The sequence below is a fragment of the Poecilia mexicana genome, unplaced genomic scaffold (assembly GCF_051168715.1).
Source record: "Poecilia mexicana isolate PSO_F unplaced genomic scaffold, ASM5116871v1 scaffold_14, whole genome shotgun sequence".
In the NCBI taxonomy this organism is placed as follows: domain Eukaryota; kingdom Metazoa; phylum Chordata; class Actinopteri; order Cyprinodontiformes; family Poeciliidae; genus Poecilia; species Poecilia mexicana.
In genome coordinates, this window is record NW_028263383.1 from 6,909,079 (window position 1) to 6,933,061 (window position 23,983).

Sequence of the window (23,983 nt, forward strand, 5' to 3'; positions counted from 1 at the left end):
AAAAATAAGAAGATCATGGGAGGAAAAGTTGATTCAAATAATAAAAAGGAAAACACAAAGGGAAAGCGGGATCAAAGTGGGGTATAAAATATGAATGAAAGAGGTCATTAATGCAAAATCTCAACAAAAAACAGACTTTCTCTGAGTAACCGCAAATGGCTGATTAAAGTGATTTGAAAAGATGTCATAAGCGAGTTGGCTTGAGAACAGATATTAGGAGTACGAAATTAAATTCAGTGCATCTATTTATTTTAAGTTTTTTATAAAACCAAAACAAAAAAAAAAACACCCGTTGACCTGTGAAATCCTTTAACCAAGGCTCCTAATTGCATATTCCTTAAATTACTGCTAATTTTAAACATTATTTACAGCATGTATTTTTTTTAAATTGATTTGGTGTCCTTGGTGCTATGGGATGAGATGGTGGTTGAGCAAGTTCATATAAAATGTGTGAAGCAGCATGAGGAAGGAGGAGACAATGAACTTGTGCTGAAGTCTGGGCTGGAGGAAGGGTTTGGACTGAGAGGAAGGATGTGTGTGTGGTTGAGAGAAGGACGTCATGGTATGGAAAAGACAGGAGCAGAGTAAATAGAGAGTGGGTGTGTTGGAGAGTCAGGGATGTTGGTATAAAAGCTCCCCCTCTCACTTATGTGGTCCCATATCTTGTGGGTGGGTTTTTAAAAAGGGTGTGTTTAAAAGAGTGTGTATTCAAAGAACAAAAAGGAGAGTGTTTTGGTGACCTTGAGGCGCAGAGGACTGATAACTCCTCAAGATGGATCAACTACCAGTGGTGACCTTAGTGATGGTGGCGCTCTTCTTTCTAGGAAGTGTGGATTCCTCAGCTTATGACAAAATAGTCACCCACAGTCGCATACGGGCGAGGAAAGAAGGGTAAGAAGAGAGGAAACAAATAGAAGGATAGATCAGGAAAATTATTTGTATGTAGATAGTCTTTACTGCTAAACAGAGAGTTCAAACTTTAGCTGCATCGGTAAAAAATTAGTAGACGTGTGTTTCTGAAAGAAAACGGCTTTCACAAACGGCTAAGAGTTACACCAAGATAAGTTAATTTTGTGCTTAATTTAGTTTCATATTTTCATTCAGCATTTCAGCACTTTAATTTAAATTTGAGAATGAACGTCCCATTATTTTCAAAGGACATAATTGATGAAAAAAAATCTAAGCAATCACAACGTTGAACAACTGGACATGTCCTTCACGCGCAGACACAAATATTAACTTGTTAAAATATGTATGATTAATATTTGCTGGGGGTTTTTGTTGTTTTTTGCTCGTCTTTCACAATTAGTGATTGATACAAAGCGACATCTATTGTCATTTAATTGACAATAGACGTAGAACATTTGTATAGAAATCCCATCAGTGATTTAAGGTTCTTTTACTGCTAAGACCCTTAACATTTTTACAATTTTTTTCTTAGCAAGAACAAAATTCTTGCTCAGAAAATTACTTAGAAAAACTTTATTTTTCTTAGAAGTAAAATACATTTTTGTCAAATCACTGCCATTTCTGCTACAATTTGTGCTCATTTGTGTGTCTTGTGAAACTAATCTACCCTGTCCGCGCCTACATATGACACTATACTCCTCCACTTGATTTTCACTTTTTTTTTTCTTTGCTTTTTTGTCCTTCCTCCCCACAAAATCCTTTCTCTGACAGGCCCAATGTGTGTGCACTGCAGCAAGTGGAGGGAACCAAGAAAAAGTACTTCAGCACATGTAGAAACTGGTACAAAAAATCCATCTGTGGCAAGAAGGCGTAAGTCTTCCCTACATTGCTGATTTGTTCAAATATGCTTTGGGTCTTAGTATTGAACAGTCATCTAAAGTGCAAACTGCTCCCTGCTTTACCAAATCCACTGAATAACTGTCAGATCAGAATGAATATTAGCTGTGAATTTTTATTTGCATGAAAATAAATCACCACTTTCAGGTGGATAAGGGCAGCTGAGTTTGAGTTCTCTAAATTTCTGCCTCTGTGGTCAACCAATCCAGCCACTTTCCTCCCTAGAAAAAGAGGCAGAATTTTACATACTGTAAAACAACTGCACTCTTTGTCGTCTTTCATACCCCTTCATATCTAGTTTGGACTTGTAACGCAGTAATTTCCTATGTTGAACTTCTTCAACATTACCCGGTTGTGGATAAAATCCAGGAGATGCATCTGGTTTAATGAGATTTTAGTCTTTGTAAGCGTGTTGAGCTTTTTTGTGTGTTCATGGAAATGTTGTCTGCTCTTACTTTAACTAATTATGATTTAAGGAAGATATTTTCGAGCCAAAATCTGGAGGAATGTCGTGATGAATTTACCGCAACAACATTTTTTTTTCTTGGGAAACGCCTCACCAAATGAGTGTAATATTAGGAAACAGCCAATGGAGTGTAAGGCCCAGCTGGAGCTTCATACCTTATCAAGCAGAGAGTGTGAAAAATGTGGTGCAGTCTTTCAGACTATCATTAACATGCAGTCATTAATCCAAAGACACCAACATATTAGACACCTGAAGAGATTTCAGAAATGAACATCCTTTCTTGTCTTTCGTCATGGAAATTCCTCTGTATCAGCACCTGAAATACAGGACATTCATATACTCTAAGATAGCAATAATAATAAAAAAAGAAAAAAAGAGACTGAAGAGTAAGGTAAAATGTGAAATATTAGAATAAAACCACACAGTCATAAAAAATAGCATCCTTAGCCTCTTAGAAATGTTTATCTGAGTAATGCGAATGTAATAGCAGCGATTAGTAGGTTTACAGCTGCAACTTTTGACTTAATACACTTACACAATTCTCAAATATGTTATCAGAAAGCAATATTACTCAATTTTCCAAGAATTATTAGTGTCTTGCAGCCATGGTTCAGGGAATTTACTGGAAGACAAATTCCAAAAAAGACATTTTGATAAGACACAGTGGAATCAATAATTTAGACTGAATATATGCCATTCTTATGTAGTGATGAACTTTTCAAGTAGAAGTGGTTTTTGATTTTGCCACAAGGTCCTTCTGCTCAGGACAGCAACAGCTGGAGCAGAACATCAGGGGCGAGGGGTACAATCCACTCCAAACATGTTATCTGTCAATTACACATTCAATTAATATTTCATAACTCCTTTGCAGAGACACTCCCAGCTGTCTCCAAACCACCCCACCCCGATGGTGGGGGTAAAGGTGAAGGGGTGAGGTGCATTTCCATTTCCTGTATGTCCAGGAAATGGAAATGGGTGTCTGGCCTTAACTCCACTTAGGCACTCAAATCAAACTGGTGCCTGATTATGCTGAAGTTGGAATGTGATTCACAATCATTTGGGGGAAAATAAATATATTTAAACATATTTAAACATTTCTACTTTTAAATCTTAAATGCTCAGACTGATCAGACCTCAACTGAATTATTCTGCACACAAGTGAAGATCAATCAGATTTGAGAACTTTGACCATCTTGAAGTGATAGAAGAGTGGAAATGACAAAATAGAGTCTGGTGTGTTTTGGGGGTGTTTAGGATGACAGGCTCTCTATCAGGTGTCCTCCAGTCCAGGTCTTCAGCGCCAGTGAATCACATGGCTGAATTGCCTCTCAGTATGCAGTCAAGTTCTCCAGAGTTCTGCTAATGACTTGATTATTTGACTCAGCTGTTGAAGGAGAGACGCATTTATAAGTTGCGACAGCCGGTCCTCGAGGCCTGGATTTGATGACTCCAGCTCTTTCTTATGCAACAAGAACCCCGCTGCTTTTGAACTTTTACTCCCCAAAGGGGCATAGCATGTGTTCCTCTTGTCATTTGGCTTTCATATTGGAGCTTGGATCCTGGAATAAAGTCACACCTGGCGTGAATGTGTTCTGGATGCATGTCAGAAAATCAGTGGACTTTTCTGTTTGTTGTGACGGTAAGTGGTGATACAAGCCAATGAGAGCATATCACTCCACATTTTATGCTTTCAGACACTAATGGAACTGGTTCATTAACAGACACTTTGCAGTCTGGTTTAAGAGGAATGTAATTGTTTAAACCTGTTAATAAATCGCTAATTCCTGCAACTTTTCTGGGTATCCATCATATTGGATTCTGAACTCTGGACCGCTCCACCACTCCTGGCTTTCTTAGTCAGAATTCCATATTTAGGAGTGATTCCTGTTGTATTTTCAACTGGAAACTTGTAAAGTCCAATTATTATGTAAAGAAAAAAAACAACATAGACCTGAACTCCAAGAAAAAGAGGTGAAATCACTTCTCTATGTATTTTAAGGTAATAATAATAATAACGCATTTTATTTGTAGGCGCCTTTCTAGACACCCAAGGTCACCTTGACATAAAAGCAAGCAGATTATAAAATACATACCGGTAATAAAAAACAAAAAAAACACAAACAAGATTTATAAGACAGGTTGGAGATATAAGAAATAAATGAAGATATACGACAGACAGTTTATCATGCATATGATTGGTTGATTGCATAACAGAGAAGAACTGCCACAATTTTCATTAGATACAATTATTTAGGTATGTGCGTTCATCTGTGCACTGCTGCTCATCTGGAGGCCACATTATTCTGATGATTGCTTTCAGCGAACTGCCTTGTTCTGTCTCTGGTCTTTACTGCACCTATTATCCTGTCGGAGTAAAAGCCAAGAAGAAGAAGTGACTTCATACCACCTCTGACTGCCAACAATTGCGCAGCCAGTATTTATGTATTCAAAATTCAAATATAAAATAATATGAACGCTTTGGCAATTTCCACAACAAAAGACAGCAGATTAAAGGTGATTAAAGTTTCCCTGATTCAACTATTTGAAATTGTGAGAAAAAAGATGTTTCTCACTAGTGTATGCTGAAGATTAATGCATCATTAAGCACAGCATTAGTCAGTTCCGTGTTAAAACTGAAAAATAGTATTTGGAATTAATCATCCATCTGTTAATATATCTGAGCAAATTTTTAACCTAACCTACTTCAATAATACTTCATCTGTGAATCAGTGTTGTGGATCAGCTTTCCCATTGCCTAACATTTTCTTTCTTTATTTGTGTCTCAGAGGAGATGTTTAAATTTATCGACCCCAAATTCAATATTCAGCAGTTTATCCAGCAGTCAACACACCCATTTGTTTTCATCACATCCCTGCATTAATGTGCAGCCTGAGTTCCCTAAAACTATTCCAGGCTTTGGGGAAAAACTAATGCATTTTCTTCCAGTTTCTTTTAGTTTCAAGTTGGACTAAGGAAATCTTTTACATGTCTTAACTGGTCCATAACTAAGTCATGGTTAGTCACAACAGAAACTCTGAAATAAGAGCTTATTTTTTCTTCAATAGAGTGAAAAAACACAGAAAACCTTAAGGATGGGAGTTGGAGAGGGTATAACGTAAAATGGACTTCTTTTTGAGCTTTTTTTTTTTTTTTACCATTTATGCATCAGTCAAACTCTGCATCTTGAGCCATAATATTTCTGTTACATTTTAGTGTCATTTCATGTTCTTGAAGAGACATCTAAATACAACATTCTACATAGTAAGCCTGTGTAATAGCTTCGGTTCTAGTGTCCTGGTCTTATTTCTGCTAGTTTCAATTTAAATTTGGTCATTTCTCCACCTCTGTATCTATAAACAGTTTGTACTGAGAGAACAGTACACTTTGAAGACTGACTAATGCAGAGACACATCAACCTCAGCTGGTATCAAAACCCCTTAGTCTTAACTTGCTGAGCTTTTGACTAAAACTGTGTGTTAACTGGAACTGTACCATGCCTGTGAACGTTTAGCAGTATTTCCTTTGTTGCAGTGATTCTGTTTACCTGTTTTTTTTTTTTCTTCTTTTGCATCCAACAATGGCAGCAAAGACAGCAGTGGAGAAACACCGTCATCCAGTGTGTGCATAGTTTGATTAAGAGTGCCATCTATAAGCAATGTATTAACACGTGTCGGATTCCAGATCTGTCACAAATGTGTGAGCATTCCTTTGGATGTTGGGCCTAGAGAAAGACTGAAAGTCTTTTTATAGATTTTATGAGTAGTCACTTATGCATTTCTTAATTGTGTACTTTATACATTTTTGTCCAGTTTACAGGAACCTCTCATCATTCCCAGATCTAGCACAGTTGAGAAAAAATACATATCATTCAGTCTGTTTGCACAAATTGCAAGCTAATCAAAAAGGAATGAAACTGTGTGCTGTGAATTACAGCAGACAGCATGAATGCTCTCTGCAAAGACTTTTAAATTTACAGTGAATGATGAAAGCTAGTTAAGAGACTGTTGGCTGAAAGCCTACATTTTGTTTTGGGTTGTCATTCCAGCATGGAGCCTGGAAATCCCAGGTTCTGACTCAGATGACAAGCCAATAAGATTCCCGGTTGGCTTTGCACATTTACAAGTTACATGATAATGATACCCAAAAGATCTGATACTTATTTCTGCCTCCAAAAACAATAATTTGGTCCAATATTTTGTCTATCGTGATGGGGCCAGACACTTTCCATTTCCATCTCTGACAATTTTATTCTCTCCCTGGTCCGGCTCCCATTTGTTCGACTTAAAAAAAATTAGATAAATAGACGGACAGGAAAGGTATGTGTAAGAATATTCCAAGAATTGTTTCCCAACCAGTTGGAAGCAGGTTATGATAGGTTTTTGCTTACTCCTCATGAATGATCAGCATGGTTCCTTTTCTGCTATATCTACAAATCCATTCCAAAGTAATGAAAAGTGGCCAATACTTGAAGGATCTGGGCCAGAAAAGTCACCCACTAGTTCCACTAAATGCACCACTATCTTCAGCTTATCTTGTGAGCCGTGATTCCCTGTCAGCTGAGCTGAAAAATGTAAATCCAGAGATGAAGTTTGGATTAAGGCAGTGTAACAACTCCAAAGGTCTTCAATGAATACTTTTTTCTTTCTCCTAACGTGTCCTCTCAAATTATCTTGAGATATCACAACTCAAAATGTAGCTTACATGAAACCCCAGAGAGAAATCCGAAACCTTAGTTAAACTCTAAAGTATTTTTACATATTTGTTGAAGCTGAAATGGTGACAGTCATGTTTTTGGTTGGGAGCGGTACATTTCTTCAAATGGTGAATGATATTGATCTTTTCACACATTATCTGCCTCATAACATTCTGTCATGACATAGTGACAGTTTTAATAAATATGTAAGATATATTTTCTTATAAAAGTTACATACTGCAGCTTTAATTAAAAGATAATGTTCTGACTATACATTCCTATTCAGAGATAAGGCTGCATATGTTATTAGAACTCCTTGGTCGGAAATAATTATTAATCTTTCAGTACGTTTTAGACCGATCAATTGTTTGATGAGATTGCTAAAGTTTGAAGTGATATAGTCTAGTATAGCCCAATCAATTCTGCTACAAGCAAGTCATGAGAACGATTTTCACATTACATAAACCTGTCTGCTGTCCTTGTTAACATGATAAATGTTTGTCATGTAAATCTTCTGTTTCCTGTGGAGCAGTAGAGCAAAACTCTCAAGTCCAGTAAAGTTTCTCTGACTTCGATGTTAACTCTTACAGACTTGTTTTCTTCATGGCAGCTGTAGAGTTTTTGTCTTTTGTTTTGCTCAGATTTTCATGTCTTTTGATCTGTACTGCTCTGTTGCACTGACTTTATGTGTGTTCATTTGTTTTATTGTTATATGACATTCGCTGGATGCCATTAGCTGACTGCTGAGATAAATATTCATTAGGGTTTCCAAATGTCTTCTGAGTTATCTGCTACAAATTTTTCACAATTTGTCTTTGGGAAATATTGAATATATTTATTGTGCTTTCCTTGTGTTTTCTCCTCGCACTTATTTTTAAGATGTCCCCCATACACCATGTCCTCCTCATCGAAAAACATTAAACTTAGCAAAAGTGCTGCTTTGTGTAGCCTTGCTATGCAATTTATTTTTTAGTTCACCAGTCATGATCCAAACAGTTGTCATTGTCTCATGGCTCCAGATGTTGTTTTCTTTTTTCTCTCACTCAGCTGCCAAATCTGCTCACTCAAGACAGCTTTTTTTTAATTCTCTCAACTTGCATTACATTCATATTTGATCTCCCTCTGTTTTATTTATTTTCATTCTGCTGCCAAAAAAATTGAAACAGTACTACACACAGCAACTGCAAGTACTTGAGTAATAATGAGGGGTTTTTATTATTATTCTACATCTGCTTCTGGTTTAAGGATTAACAGTGAACAGAAACTTTCACGATTGTATTTATTTTTCCCTTTCTCCAGGGAGATCTTGTATGAGTGTTGCCCTGGGTACATGAAGCTGGATGGAATGAAAGGATGCCCTGCAGGTAGGATCCACTGTGGTCTAAACTTATTGCTCTTTGTTTAGTCAAAAATTGCTAACTCTAATTTTCTCTATCCTGCAGTGGCTCCAATTGAAAATGTATATGATACTTTGGGGCTTGTAAAGGCTGAAACCACACAACGATACTCTGACATGTCAAAGCTAAGACAGGAAATCGAAAGCACAGGCACCTTCACTGTGTTTGCACCCAGCAATGAGGCTTGGGATGAACTGAATCCTGTGAGTCATCTGGAGGTGTAAAATAGTCTTGTAACAAATATTCTAATTTCTTAAACGTTTCACACTTTCTCACATTTAAACCACAAAATTTTGCATTCGATTTATTGAGATTTTCTGGGATAGACCAAAATTCTTAAGTAAGTGGAAAATGAAATGGTTTTTGTAAAATTATTGAAAAATTACAATCAGAAAAGTGTGGCACAACCTGTTATTCAGCTCACTTTAATCTGATGTCACCAAAAGTAATATTAAGGGAAACCAACTACATTTTGAAACCACAAAACTTGTAAATAAACCTTAATAAACAGTAAATACAACAGTTCTGCAAAGGCTTTAGAGATTTGTTCATGAACTTTAAGGAACAAAGAACATCATGAAGAACAAGGTAGTAGTGCTTCATCCCTCACTAGGTAGTTGAGGGATGAAGCATTACTTGGAGAAAGCTATTGAAAAATATCATTTGCAGTTTGCCACAGGAGGTCCTCTGGATATATTAGATCACAACTATGCTTTTTGACCTTGGTGCCCATCGTTACATGTGGCAGAAAATGAACTTTTCAGATCATGCTGAATGCACCACATGCTTTGTGAAACCGTGACAGCATCATTTTGTCATCACCAAAGAACCTGAGCTGACGAGATCAGCTGGCCACCACCATTTTACACTTGTGCACTATACTTTGTCGTGGTCTATTTCTTAAAATCCCAATGAAATACAATATTGTTTTGTGTTTATGTGCAACAGTCTAGGGATTATGAATTCTTTTTCAAATTACTGTACATATTTGCATTAACAAAGCCATTTCCCGTACTCTCTTTGTTATTGTGACTTCCATAGACTGCACGAGCTGCGTTAGAGGACAACGTGAATATTGAGCTTTTCAATGCGCTTCACTATCACATGGTAAACCACCGCCTGATGACCAAAGACATGAAGAATGGAATGACTGTCACTTCGATGTACAATGACCAGGCGATCTTCATCAACCACTATCCTAATGGGGTCAGTCTATGAAACACTCACAGGTGCAGAGTCACATAGTCATAATGACCGCACTGAAAATTGTATCTCTCTCTTTAGGTTGTGACTGTGAACTGTGCCAGGATCATCCATGGTAACCAGATAGCAACTAATGGCGTGGTGCATGTCATAGATCGGGTGATCAGATCTGTCACTGGTACAATCAAGGACTACCTGGAGAGTGAAGAAGAGCTTTCATCTTTCAATGTAATCAAACTTGCAATGGCTTCAGCAGTTGAATTAAGTCTTGTATTCTCTGGATTTACATTTAACACAATATTTCTTGTTTTTTGTTTGTTTGTTTTGTTTGGTTTTCTAGAATGCAGTATTTATTGCTGGTGTTATGGATAAGTTGGGCCAGCCTGGTCAGTTTACGTTGTTTGCCCCAACGAATGAGGCTTTCGATAAGCTGACGCCAGGATTCATGGAGAGTATCTTTGAAAACGAGCCGGTCATTAAAGGTACAAACATGATGTAATTAAAATGCTTATTGTCTTATTATGATTTCAGCTGACTTGAACATTTTCTGACTCTTTCAATGCTCCAGCTACTCATATAATTACCACTCTATTGCATGTACAGGTCCAAGACACTGTTGTAATGCTTTTTAAAACAATGCATTCACCCTATTTAATATTCATCTTTTTTAACTAGGTTAATATTTTCCAAAGGAGCTTCCCTTAAAACACCTAGAAAAAGTTTAAAATTAAATCATTTGCTTTGTTAAAGCACAAGATACTCATAACTCAAACTTGATGCTAAAGACAGAGTTTACTTCAATTATAATTATGAATACATGTTATGTAAAACTGTAATACTTTACCTTAAATTGAGTCAATCCTAAGAATTGGATATTTTACATGAGTTTAAAAACATTTTGTTTTGGTAGATTGATGAAAAACATGTTTCAGGCATAACAGTTTGAAAAACAAAGACTCAAGCTACAAAAAATATTGGTCTTTGTGGTATTAAATTTAGCCACTATAATCATAGTACCATGAAATATTAGGACATCCATCATCAAAGACACCGTGTGCATTTACAGCCACACGCTAGTGCTGGCAAGAAAATATGCAATTTAATCTTACTGGCCAGATGACTCCCATCAAGTTCCACAGCTGGTCGTCCCATAAACTGAGCTTCTGTTCCATACCACGAGGCTTAGGTCATCGTCCACAACACACTTGTACACACAAAGAAGTGTGTAACGTCAAACTGATACGGTAACTATTAGCTAATAATTTTGATTTGGGCTCAGAAGATAAGAGGGAGTGTGTACTAGCTGCCTTCAAACCTCAGGAAACAAGCCAAATATACAAAAGTTATTTTCTACAATCGTTACGACACATTTCTGAGAAGAGCTCTCGCTTTTAGTTGAGAGAATTAACGTTCGCGCTTCGCAGATGTCACATTAACAGCTACACCTCATTATTTAGTTAAAATAGATAAGCATCTAAGCGTCTTTCAAGTGAGAAGATATTGAATTCTGCATCCTGGTGGTGAAAAAAATTACACCCGAGAGATGTCTGAAAGCACCAAAAACATTGAGGTGAAAATCAGAAGTAGCCTATGGAGCACGAGTGACCCTGCTCTAATAAATCATGTTTCATTTTGCAGCATGTTAATGGTTGGTTGGTTGGGTGTGTGTGTGTGGGTGTGCGTGTGTGTGTGCGTGGGGGTGTGTGTGTGTATGTGTGTGTATGTATCCCATGGATAGGGATCACATGCTACTAGAGTACAAGAATGCAATCCATCAGAGACAAAACACTAAAACACTGTTTTCTAACGGCTGTGACCTCCGTTGGCAAAGGGAATGTGACCCGTCACAAAACAAAAATGGTTCAGGATTGGATTGTGGAGCACAAAAGCATATTGATTGATCTAATCATTACTCAACACAAAGGCAGAAGAAGCAACAACCAAAATATCAAATGCACCACAGGCATTATATGATGTCCATCAGCCTTACAGTTCATCAGTCCACTTTTTTGCTGCCAAGTCAGCCTTGATCAGTGAAGGCATGGACTCTACTTGACCTCTGACTGTGGGCTGTGGGTATGGCTCACAGATGTTTGATTGAATTGATATCTGGAGAATTTTGATCATAACTTTATTTAATTGCCCTAATACAACCTGATCAGCACCTTCTACTGTATATTTCAGCCCTGGTGACCTACCACCTGCTGAACAGTGTCCAGTGTGCAGAAGCGATCATGGCAGGATCAGTGTATGAGACTGAAGAGGGCAGCACCATAGAGATCGGCTGTGACGGTGACAGTCTGACTGTCAACGGCATCAAAATGGTGCTGAAGAAGGATATCGTAGCCTCTAATGGAGTAATTCACCTCATAGACCAGGTGCTCATCCCTGATTCAGGTAAGTGACTTCTTTGATGTCATTTACACGACAGCGACTTACAAAAAGAACCCTTGAATTTTTTGTTATTTTGTCACGTTACAACCACAAGCTGGGATTTTGTGTGAGAGACTAACAAAAGGTAGTGCATAACTCTGAAGTACAAGGAAAATATTCTGAACCGTTGCATCATATATTTGACTGCAACGTTGTCCCAACTGATTCTAACCTCCATTTTGCTTCTCTGTCCTTGCCAAAGAGAAGAATCTCAACATTATGTGGCAATCACCATAATGATGATTGCTACCATCATGGTGATGGTAATCACCATAATGATGATAATGACTGAACACTGAACAGTGAACAGTGTATTCAAGGAGCTCTTAAGTGTCCAGATTAAAAAAATAAATAAAAAGCACTTGGAATAAGTAGTCATTTGACCAGAGCATCTTCCTCCATATGTTGTTTTGTTTTAAATGTGAAGAGTCCTGCGACTGGTTTGTTGCAAACTTGGGAATTCAAAAACATTTCAACAGTGGATTTCTTCTTGTTTTTTATCCATTTACTGTCAAATTAAAATAATTTTGATGTAAAGAAAGTCAAGGGGTTTGAATACTTTTATGTGTTTGTGTTTTTCATGTTTGTATGCCCTTGATTAGCCAAGGAAGTGAGGGAACTGGTTGGAAAATCCCAGAGCACTTTCGGCGACTTGGTGTCTGAAATGGGTTTAACGTCTTCCCTGAGTTCGGACACACAGTACACACTCCTCGCTCCACTGAATGCCGTCTTCACAGGTCAGTTGAAATAGGTTCTTTTGAAAAACAGAAAACAAGCTATTCTGTGTGATAAGTTCACATTTCATGTCATTAACATCTTACATACAGAGAAGAAAGTGGAAGCGATCTTCTGCAATATTTGCTTTTTCTAGCTTTATTTTAAAACTATCCTTAATGTGTACTTTTCAGATGAAGTGATGGCAGATGATGAATACCTGAGAATCATTCTGCAAAACCACATGCTGAAGTTAAAAATTTCACTGAGTATGCTGTTCAACGGACAGCTGCTGGAAACACTTTCTGGCCAACTGCTCAGAGTCTTCATTTATCGCACTGTGAGAGCTATGTCTGTGTCTGTTTGAGAGAACTGTGAACAAAGTATGTCAAAATATAATTATATATAACTATATTTGAAGTGAAAGCCAATGACAAACAGTGGCTCCCACCTTTGAAATCTGAAGTCGATGGGTGAGCTGTTTGTCGATGTTGTGGATGTATTTCGGCTGGAACCTAAAGCTGCTAACTAGCTAAATACGTTTCTGCTTGCTCGCTTTGGAAGCTACAATCATATGGGATTCATTTCTTCACAGAAACATTGTATTGTTTAGTTTGATTGATTGTGATCAAAGAAGATTGTGTGACAGAACTAACTCCCCTTGAAAGAAATTGTTTCCAGATTCAAACAGTGATTGTTAGATGTGTGATTGAACTCTCTGGACTTCTCTCTTTTCAAAGGCCGTGTGCATAGAAAGCGCATGCATGGTCCGAGGCAGTAAAGAGGGAATGAATGGGGCCCTTCATGTCATGACGTCGTTGATCAAACCAGCCGACAAAACGGCCTTTGAACTCCTGGATGCTGATGGAAATTTTAAGTGAGAACATTTTTTTTTCATATATTTATTTTACATTTAAAATGAACCATTCCAAACCCAAAGCAAAATGTTCCTGCTTTTTCTAATGTGTGTCAGATTAAAAGATCCCTTTATGGTGCTTCTACTTGCAGGCTCTTTGCTACGGTGGCCGACAGGTGCAAATGCGCAGCAACAGAGAAAACATGCAAACATAAAAAGAGACGTAAACAAATGAAATGTAGCAAACAAAAAGGAGACATGAACAAAAAGCAAATCATATGCAGCAAACAAAAAAAGAAACGCAAACAAAAAGCAAATCATATGCAGCAAACAAAAAAGAAACGCAAACAAAAAGCAAATGCAGCAAACAAAAAAAGAGACGCAAAAAAGCAAATGAAGCAAACAAAAAAGAGACACAAATCAAATGCAGCAAACAAAAAAATAAACGCAAACAAACAGCAAAAGCAGCAAACAAAAGAAAAGATGCAAACAAAAAGTGATGAAAACGGAAGTGCTCCAGACCACTAGAGGGAGTCGAACAAAAACAGCTGCGTCCAAATTTAGGGTCTGCATCAGTCTCACATTTCAGACGGGTGTCTGAAATGTTGCAATGGCGGCAAAATTATTTTTGCTGTGTTACACTTAAAATTACACAAAATGATTTTTTACTAAGTTTTTAGGCGACAATGTAGATGTATAGATCTGAAATATCTACTCAGTAAATCACTTAATTACAATATTGTTCCAACGTTTTCGGAGTTGTCTGCTCCCGCTGCATTAACAGCCAGCTCCCCTTGGCAGCTGTCAGCTGGCCGGGTGCTACAGGTTCGGTACACCGAGACAGAACCCATGTCTCCCGGCAAATCATTTTAAAAACTCCCAATACTTTTCCCCTATGAGTGGAGGTGAAACACATTAAGTCTGGTAATAGCTGTAAATATTTTTGGTTTACTAAAGTTATTTATTTATTTATTTATTATCCCGCAGTGCTGATGAGGCATCTTCTGCTGTTTTGGTCGAGCAAAGCAGGAGGGACTTTTGTTTGCGTCTCTTTTTTTGTTTGCTGCATTTGATTTGCTTTTTGTTTGCATCATCTCTTCTTGTTTGCTGGATTTCATTTGTTTGCGTCTCTCTCTTTTTTTTTTTGCTTGCATGTTTTCTCTGTTGCTGCGCATTTGCACCTGTCGGCCACCGTACTCAGCAGCTCACATGTTCTTCATTTGCCTTCACTGATTGTAAATTTGAAAATGGTAACATAATTTCTGTTGAATGTTCATGATCCTTAATTCCTGTTTTTTTTTATTAACATTTTAAATGTTTTTTGTTTGTTTGTTTGTTTGTTCTTTCTTTCTGTTCTCCCACTGACAAATAATGTCAATGGCAGGATTTTCTTGTCACTAATGGAAACAGCTGGTCTGGAAGATCTGCTGAAGCAGAATGGCTCCTACACAATCTTTGCACCAACTGACGAGGCATTTGAAGCCCTTGGTGCAGATGACTTGGATTTGCTTAAAGGTTAGTATCCATCAAAACCCCACCGCGAGTTTAGTAGCTCAGGTATGCATTTGAGTAATCAAATCAAAATCGTCTGTGTCGTCATTGGCAGGTGATGTAAAGGCTTTGAGAAACATTCTTCTCTACCACTTCAGTGAGGGCATCATCATCAATGGAGGACTAGAAGCTAAAGTGACTAATCTATTGAAAACTCTGCAAGGCAAACCCCTCCAACTTAAATCTGTAAGAGCTTTTCCATTTCTTCTACATCCTCAACTCAAAAAAGCAGAAAGTGAATGAATACATCCATCTATCATCAATTAAGTGGTCATTTTGAAACCATTTTTTTTTTTTTTTTGGAACATGCCCGAAAGTCTTCACAACAAGGCATCCTAATTAGATGCCCAAATCTACCACTTCAGTGAGGGTTGACCCCTTTTGAATAGCAGACCCTAATGAAGCTCCTGACCAAACACAGCCGCCTTGTGTAAAAAGCTAATTTCAGCTTCTTGTAGCCGGAATCTTGTTCTTTTATTCATGATCTATAGGTTACCACGAGTGACTTACAGGCAAGAGTCTGAGCTGAGACAGATAAGTAAATTTACAGCTTGCTTTTGGGCTCAGTATTTCTTTTTCATCACAACAAACCAAAGAAGAAGACACATTTCTCCAGATAACATTCTAATCAATCTGCCATTCTCTGGTTCCACAGCAAGATGTTTCATCCCCTCCAGTGGCATCAGAGACTGAGTTCTGATCTGGAGGGGAAAATCTTTTTTTTTTCCTATCGATCCAATTCTCAGCGGCCATTTTGTTTTCTACACTTGACCACATATTTTCAGAACTTTAAAACTGTACATGTAAGATCCTAAAACAAGTTCAAAATCTGCTTTCAAATGGATTTAGTGGCACATATGCAATACAAATGTCACCAAAAAAAAAATCTAAACGTACTTCCAACTTCAGGTAAATTGCATGCACAAGCATCTCTTGAATGAAATATGTTAAAGATAAAACAAAGGTTGAGTGTTTTTTAACACTCAACCTTTGTTTTACCTTTAACTACCTTTACTGTTTCTTCATAAACATGCTTTTGTCATTGTGTAATTAAATTTTATGGTCACACATTCTGGGAATTTGAGTTTTGGATTCAACTTTTTTCCAACTTTCTCATTTTAAACTCACATCAGAGAGGCCTATATGAAAACTGCTTCAAGGCTAAACAATATGCTGTGGAGAACAGCCAGGAGTAATAAAGCATAATATCTTATCTTAAACATCAATGCGAATTCTTTACCTTCACTCCTCATGTCTACCTCCCTTTGAGCCTCTACCTGCTTCAGCTTGTTTATTTTTGGGGTCAGCTACAATGAAGTGTTGCAATATTTTGGTTTTCTAATACATTTCTCTTTCAAAATTATAAAAATGGCATATTCTCAAGGTTTGATTTTTATTTTTTTCTCTTTCCCCCAAAGGAAAATAATTCTATCCGTGTCAACTCAGTGGAGATTCCAAAGAGTGATCTGATGGCTATAAATGGTGTGGTCCATGTGGTGAAAAATGTTCTCTACCCAGCAGGTAAGAAATGGCATGCAACACCCCATCATGTGTGTTCGAGTGGCATAATAGACATATTGCATAATCAAGAAGATATGTTGCATGTCATGTATAGACCTACCTGTGGGCCGTCAGGACCTCCTGTTGGTGCTGCAAAAGCTGATTAAGTATATTGAAATAAAGGTATTAGAACAACAAAAAAAAACAATCAATCATGATTAAAAGAGAAAACTAGTCTGTTTAGTATATCATCTGTTTGTGCTTTTTGTTCTTTAGTTTGTTTCTGGATTTACTTACGCTGAGATCCCACTCACCTTTATTAGTAGGTGTTCCTTTTTTTTTTACTTTAATGCTGTAAGATGAGTAAAAATAGAAGCTAAAACTGATTTTACTACTTTACAGAACGGATCATCACAACTACTCGTTATATTAAAGGTAAGACGACAACACTGTTAAAAGATAGAGACCAGCTTTGTTGTGGAGTCCCTGCAGGCTCTATTGGTATAAATGTTGTTTAATGAATAATAACTATAGAAATCCATTATGAAGCAAGATGAAGCTCATTAGTACATTAGAACTATTGTCTGGTACTGCTTTTTTTTTTTCTCCACTCTCATTATCAGGTAGTAAGGGTTTAAAGTCATAGACCATAAAGGTCATGTGGAAGTCCTTTCCTCATTTAAACTGAGCCAATACAAATCGCATAGAGCGTTAAAATTATTATGAATCAGAAAAAAAAAGTTTTCATAAGTAATTGGGCTTCAATTCAAACTCAGATATCTTAAACTCCCAAGGTTTGCATTTGAAGAATTTGAAAGTTGATGACGCAGAGGGAAAAGAATGCAACTGACTTGATAAGACCTTGACGCCTTCTCCCTGCTGTACTCAACTGAATTGCACTTCTTCTTGCCAACATACTTTATCATGCTAAAAGTATTATGATTCAGTTTCTGAAAAACTATCCCAGTGTTTATATGACAAACAGAATTCTACTTCTCAAAAAACTGATCAGACATAACCGAAATCAAATAATTTCTAGGTTTGTTGAAATCCTTAAATAAATTCACAGTCACTTTACAAGTCAAAACGTATCTGAGTCTCACATTTCAGCAACAAGGTAGTTCAAAGCGTTACATCTGCCCCAACTAATCTTGAACTATTTTGGAAAGACAATTGGGTAAAAAGTTCTGTCTCTTCTGGAAATATTTTAGAGACATTTCTTAAAAGCCCTGCAGCTGCCCCGGTATTGTTTCAGCCAGGCTGCATATGTGGTTGCAAAACGTCTGCCATAATGTGAAGTGGTGATGATGGACCCAAATGCAGAAGAGAAGGCGAGTAGACTGAGGAATTTTAAGGGAGAAATAATTAAATAAAACTAACAAAAACTCAGTGAATAGCAAAAACGGGAAATAAAGCAGTAAGCAGATGGCATGAAGATAACAGGAGGATTCAGTGAAAAATAAATGAAGGGGAGCTGTTTAAGTAAGGGGCATTTGAATGCTGGAGCAATGGTGCTACTTGGAAAACAAGGTGGGGAATTGAGGGAGATATGGAGAGACAGGGTGAGGGCATAGGGGAGCTGTGAGGACTAAAACTGACAGAGGAGCAGGAAATACAGCTAACCCTAGCCAAAAATAATTAGACATTAGTAAATATGTATAATCTAACTAAAATAAAACAAACAGATCTTCAGTAATACAGAAAAAGTCTGATTTAATCAAAACAAAGAATAACTACTGGCAAACAGAGTGAAATGATCAAAACCATAAACACAGAAAAAAAAACAACCCAAAATCCTGACAACTCTCCATTATTCTACGTAAAAAGTTTTAGAAAAACACACATCCTTTTTTTCCACCTCAGCATTAGGCTCCACAGTAACCGAGGTCTGTGGTTGTATCATAACAAACAGTGAAAAAAAAAAGTGGTGATAAACACTTTCACCAGCCATTTTAATACTTTGTTGCCAATATCACGTTGAGTGTTGCAACAGTATTATATGCACAAAGGTAAACAGCCAAAGTTTGAAGAGTAAATTACCTTCTCACTTTATGACCTAATTTCAAAGAGCAGATATTACTCTGGCTTTGAGTCTAAATGTAGGCCAAAAGGCCCCAGGCCACAGATTAGAAGGCAGTTGTAATTCTTTTTATGGCCCTTATAAATATTGTCAGATAAAACATAGTCATAGGTTTGAAATAGGCTTCTGGCAGATGTTCTTTTTTTGTCATATTATTTTCAAATCTTCGTAAAAAGAAAATTAAAAGCATGCATTTTGGAAAGTACTGAAATGTGTGATGTATGTTATAAAACTAATGCAAATTGGTTTCTAAAATGCAAGTAGCTGACTTTTAATAAGTCTGCATGATTGGATCTGGAGTAGTACGGGCTGAAGGGAGGCTTTCCAATCTTTGTACTGCCAAATCAGTTATTGTCATCTTGGTCCCAGTGTAGATTCTGCCAGGCCAGCCCCTCTTTGACCTCAAGGTGTTGTCTTGGAGAGGAAGGTGTTGGACTGGGGAACCTAGAGTTAAGGAGCTGTAGACAGATGTGGGCCTCATTTGAATTAACATGGGCATTGCTTTACTCTTGTGTTGATGAAAGATCTAGGCCAAAAAGTTAAGCTTTACATTTACATAAACTTCAACTCTCACCTGATTTCACCACCAACTTACCAACTCTCACCTGTGGTTCCATGATTTGGATTATGACAGAAAGAACTAGATTACCAACTTAGGCGGCTGGAACGAGCTTCCTTTGTATGGTGGATGTGTGGATCCACAATCTTTGGTCGACTCAAAATGCTTTTATTTAACAGGTACAACTTAATCCACTGCAAAAAGCAGAACAAAAAAATTATATATAAACAGTTTTAAAGCTATATTTTATGGTAAGAAATGCCTTTGCAACATTTATAAACATAACTTTTAACATGTTTCTTTTTAGTACCCGAAACAGAAACGGTGATCATTGAAGAAAAACAACCTTCGATTAAAACAGTAACCACAGTCATTGAAGGGAAGCCAAGCATCAAACAAGTGACAAGAGTGATAAAACCAGCTGGCTCAAAGGTGGTTGCTGAGGTGGACCAGTCCACCAAAACGGTAACCAGGGTCATCGGCCGACAGCCTTCCATGAGCAAGGTCACAAGAATTATCGGAGGTAAGTTAAAAAATATGTGCATTTGGAAAATGTACTAATCCGTTGTGTTGTGGGTCCAAAACAACCAAGGAAGTATGAAAAGCAACAAGCTGATCACTTGTGATCTGATATGTTTTAATGCAGGTGGAGAAGACAGAACTAGTAGGAGGAGGACAGAAACAAGTAGGTTGCTCTAAAATGTTGAATCCTTTCCAGAGGGCGTTAAGCCTCGATTTAAGACTATGTCTCTTTCAGCAAAAACACTCTCTATCTTGTTAAAATGTGAAAGCATCATTGACAGTTACTGCAGAGCTCAATGGAAGGTGTTGCTGCAAAGTTTAGAAAGACCAACTCTCAAGCGTCTAGGCAAAACGGAAGATGTATGTAGAGCTGTGTCTACTGTTTCATGGCACTGCATGTCTGAAAATAATAAAAAGAAATAGCACCATGCTTGGCAAAATGCAAAAAGCATATCAGCACAAACACACGGACCATCTGTTGAGCAAGGTGGCAAATGATGAATGGTGATGAGGCCGTGTCTATGTTGCCATGGCCCCTGGACACCTAGCAGTCACTAGTCTGCTCATGACTTTGTCTGTATGACAAAAATAAATATACAATCATCTCTTTGAAAGCTGAAGCCTGATGTGAAATGGGTCTAATATTAGTATTAGATTCCAAACTTAGCTGCATATCTAAAACAAAATGGCTACAAAGCCTGTCAAAATTCAGTCCTCAACTAGACTGAAATGCTAAAATGCAGTGAGGAGATTTTAGCCTGAAAGAACCAAAGAAATAATGGGAAGCAAATTCAGTCAATAGAGATTCAAAACTGTTAAATGGCACCCAACCTTCTTCTCCCATCCTAATCTTAAAGGTGAAACCACAATCACCACGGTGAACGAGCCTCAGATCATTGCGGGTAAGAAGTCTGCACATTAATGCATAAAAACGGTTGAGTTTAAGAAGACTCGACGAAGTCAATATCAATGCATGTCCAGTGACTATCTTTAAAGAGGTTTGTTTGCACATTCAGTCCCAGATTTGTCTAAGATCACCAGCTTCGGTGATAACCCAGCTCTGCTAAATGAAGAATCTGGGAAAATCACCAGACTCATTCAAGGTGAAATCCCTTACCTGCAAATCTGTAAAGATTTAGCAATGCATCAGCATGACTGAAAAAGCTGTTTCCTTTTACAGAGGGCGGAGGATTTTCTGCAGCTAAGAAGCCACCAAGTAAGAGCCTGGATAGAAATATAAAGCCTTAACCTGCAATTCATTTGTTCTGTAGCCTAATTTAACCGTTTCCCATTTATCCTCCATCACAAACCCGATATAATTAGTCCTGTTTTATCTTTCACAGCTGGAGTAAGAAGAAGAGCAAGGCTGGTCAAACGTCATTACAAACCAAAGGAGTGATGTGAAACAGAAGGAATGCATGATCAGTGCTCCTGGTTGAGTTCTGGTGTAACTGTGGACTAATTCAAATTAATCGAGTGAATCAAGCAATTTATTTGTCTTAACATCATCTAAGCCAATCTCTGTGTGGTAGGAATGATGTGTTTTAGTTTTGTAATGGAATTAAAATACTTTTCATGTGAATGTTGCATCTTAAAGCCAAAATTTTATAGTGGAATAAATGGGGGATGAAAAATGAGACATTTTACAACTGATCCTTTAAAGTTTTTATGATGTGAAGACATTTCTTAGGAAGACTTTTGGGAGGTTTGCAATGAGTTTTTGTATAAAATTATGCTTCTAATATCACGACAAATGGTGTTTTAATATCACTATGCTGTTATTCAAGTGGTAGTGAAAAATAAATTGGATATTTTTTTTCTCAGTTTTCAAGAAACCTTTTGTTTTGGAAAATTAAACTTTCTCTTTGTCCCGAATATAAGTTTCTACCATGTTTGCATCTAACATTTACAATGTTGCTGAAAAAAAAATTCATTTGTAAATACATATGAAATAGACTTTGTTTCATTTGTTTTTCATATTGCTGAGATATTACCTGAAATACTTAGCAATAGAGCATATTGTCCTCTAATGAAAAGTTAGATGTCACCAAGAAAGTTATGTCATTTGCCAAGAATGTTTCAGTTACCAGTGCTTAAAAAGATACCAGTGATTACAGCATTTACTTATTGTGGATTTATTTATTTAAATTTTGGGTCAATTTTATAATTGCTGTTAAATTATGTCAATGTTGTTTTAGAAGTTATTTGTGGAATGGAAATAGTTTCAGATATGGAGCTGGTCATCTCAGAATATATTTGGAATTATTTGACATCTATGTTTTAGTGACTTGATCCTTCTGTAGTAAGTCCGATTAGTAACCTAAACTGCTTATAGGAAGCATGATAGATTTTTAATAGCTTGATAACAAAAAGCTTCAAATCATCGAATTTCTGCCTCATGCAGAATTAAATAGAGTAGGCCACGCCCACTTCAGCCTCTACACCTTGTTCGTGTTGCGCGTGTCAAATAACTCCACTGTTTGCACATTTTTAAAAGTCGTTTAAGAAAATGTTTTATTGTCTGGTGTCTGTCTCCAGCCCAGACAACAATATGCCTGAAGAATTACAACATTAGCTTTACTGCTTAAAAGATTTATAATCATATAAATCCTGGAGAAAAATACATGACATATCTCCCGTTACACAGAATTGTCGAGACACTTTAGTTCCACAGTTGTCTTTGCAACTGTCCCAATCACACCATAAACACGCAACCATAATGAAGAGATGTCACACATCTGAGCCAAAACATGCTTATGCCAAAATCTGTCTCATAGACTTCATCTAAAGGATGTATTAAAATTGTTCTGTAAGTGGAGAGAGGGGCCATTTTGTCATTCTGTTTTATAGGAACAGAGAGCAAAACTACCAAGTAAATCTGGAACCTGGAAGTCTGGCCATGATATGTTGTTTTTTTGCTGACCTTGTGTAATCCCATGTTTATTATTAAAAACCTCACCAGCAACCCATTGCACTTTTATAAGAATTTCACTATTCACAGCAGTGACAAGTGCCATCTTAATGAGAGCATTATGACAGGTGTCTCTGTAACAATATAGCTACACATGTAATATAGATGATGAACAAGCAGTCATACTGACTGCAATTTCCATTCGAAGAAATGTATTGTTTTTATTTATTTATTTTTTACGACCACAAGGTACATGAGTGTGCAGTATGCATTATGGTCCCCCAGTTCTCAGAGACATTGCAATCCGTCTCCCAGAATCTGATCCAAAGATTTCATACATTCTTTTTCTCCAAGTACAATTCCAGAGAACTACGCTGTTTGTTCTTCAACTCTAAATTAAAACCAGCCAACCATAGCAGCAAATCAAAAATTTATGGAGCTTGAGGGGAGTCTCTGCTGAGACAAGAGCAAAGTCCCATCCAGATTTACTTTATGATGGATGAACTGTGACTGAAAAGGATTTCCAAATAATCTCAAATGCACGACTTGTGTAAATCGAAAACAGGGGGATTAATTTAATGTGGTGTGTTTGGTCGAAAGAGATCAAGAAACACACCCCATCATGCTTGATGCAAATAAACTATTATCTGCTCTGATATATACATAAAAAGACCATAATGACAATTATTTATAATTCTGCTTAAATTCACTGATTAAGGATTTCTAATTACTTTTAAATTTCCTAGTTACTTATGAATAACTATGCTAATATATACAAGCCTTTGAAAATGTACTATTCCTAGTAGTACAATACTAGGAATAGTACAATATCCCTAGTATTGTACTTATATATATATATATATATATAAAATTCCCTTCTCACCCTCCGTGGGTGGTCTCTTTCATCCTCTGAGCTCGGGTCCTCTACCAGAGGCCTGGGAGCTTGAGGTTTCTGCGCAGTATCTTGGAGCTGTGCCCTAGAACTGCACATTTCTGGACTGAGATGTCTGATGTTGTTCCTATAAAATATATATATATATATATATATATATATATATATATGTATAGTTAAATTGTTAATTTATACATATATAGTTTTTTTCCCCAAAATAAAGCAAAGTTTAATGGATTGAATTTAATTTAAGATGATTGTCCAAAAGTTTATAGAACCAGGTTCCTATGCAGTCAGTATTGTCGCCCCAAGAGAGGGCAGTTACATTTACATTTACTACATATTGGATCCCTTTGTGTGTTTGAGAAGAAAATTTGTCTGGGAAAATTTCCCATTACTC

The 23,983-nt window shown here is 37.1% G+C and overlaps 1 protein-coding gene across 1 annotated transcript; it reads left to right on the plus strand.

Annotated features, from left to right (window-relative positions):
* The first annotated feature begins 385 nt into the window (after window positions 1–385).
* Window positions 386–22,745, plus strand: LOC106915933 (periostin). Its single transcript, XM_014983890.2, has 23 exons — window positions 386–891; window positions 1,681–1,779; window positions 8,265–8,329; window positions 8,408–8,565; window positions 9,404–9,568; window positions 9,647–9,793; window positions 9,906–10,047; window positions 11,750–11,962; window positions 12,601–12,735; window positions 12,907–13,052; window positions 13,453–13,589; window positions 14,953–15,083; window positions 15,175–15,305; window positions 16,538–16,640; window positions 16,735–16,802; window positions 16,896–16,941; window positions 17,022–17,054; window positions 19,566–19,781; window positions 19,905–19,943; window positions 20,638–20,682; window positions 20,797–20,883; window positions 20,961–20,996; window positions 21,124–22,745. Exons 1-23 carry the CDS (start codon window positions 773–775, stop codon window positions 21,177–21,179), a joined length of 2,517 nt encoding a protein of 838 aa, XP_014839376.1. The 5' UTR covers window positions 386–772; the 3' UTR covers window positions 21,180–22,745.
* The last annotated feature ends 1,238 nt before the right edge of the window (window positions 22,746–23,983 follow it).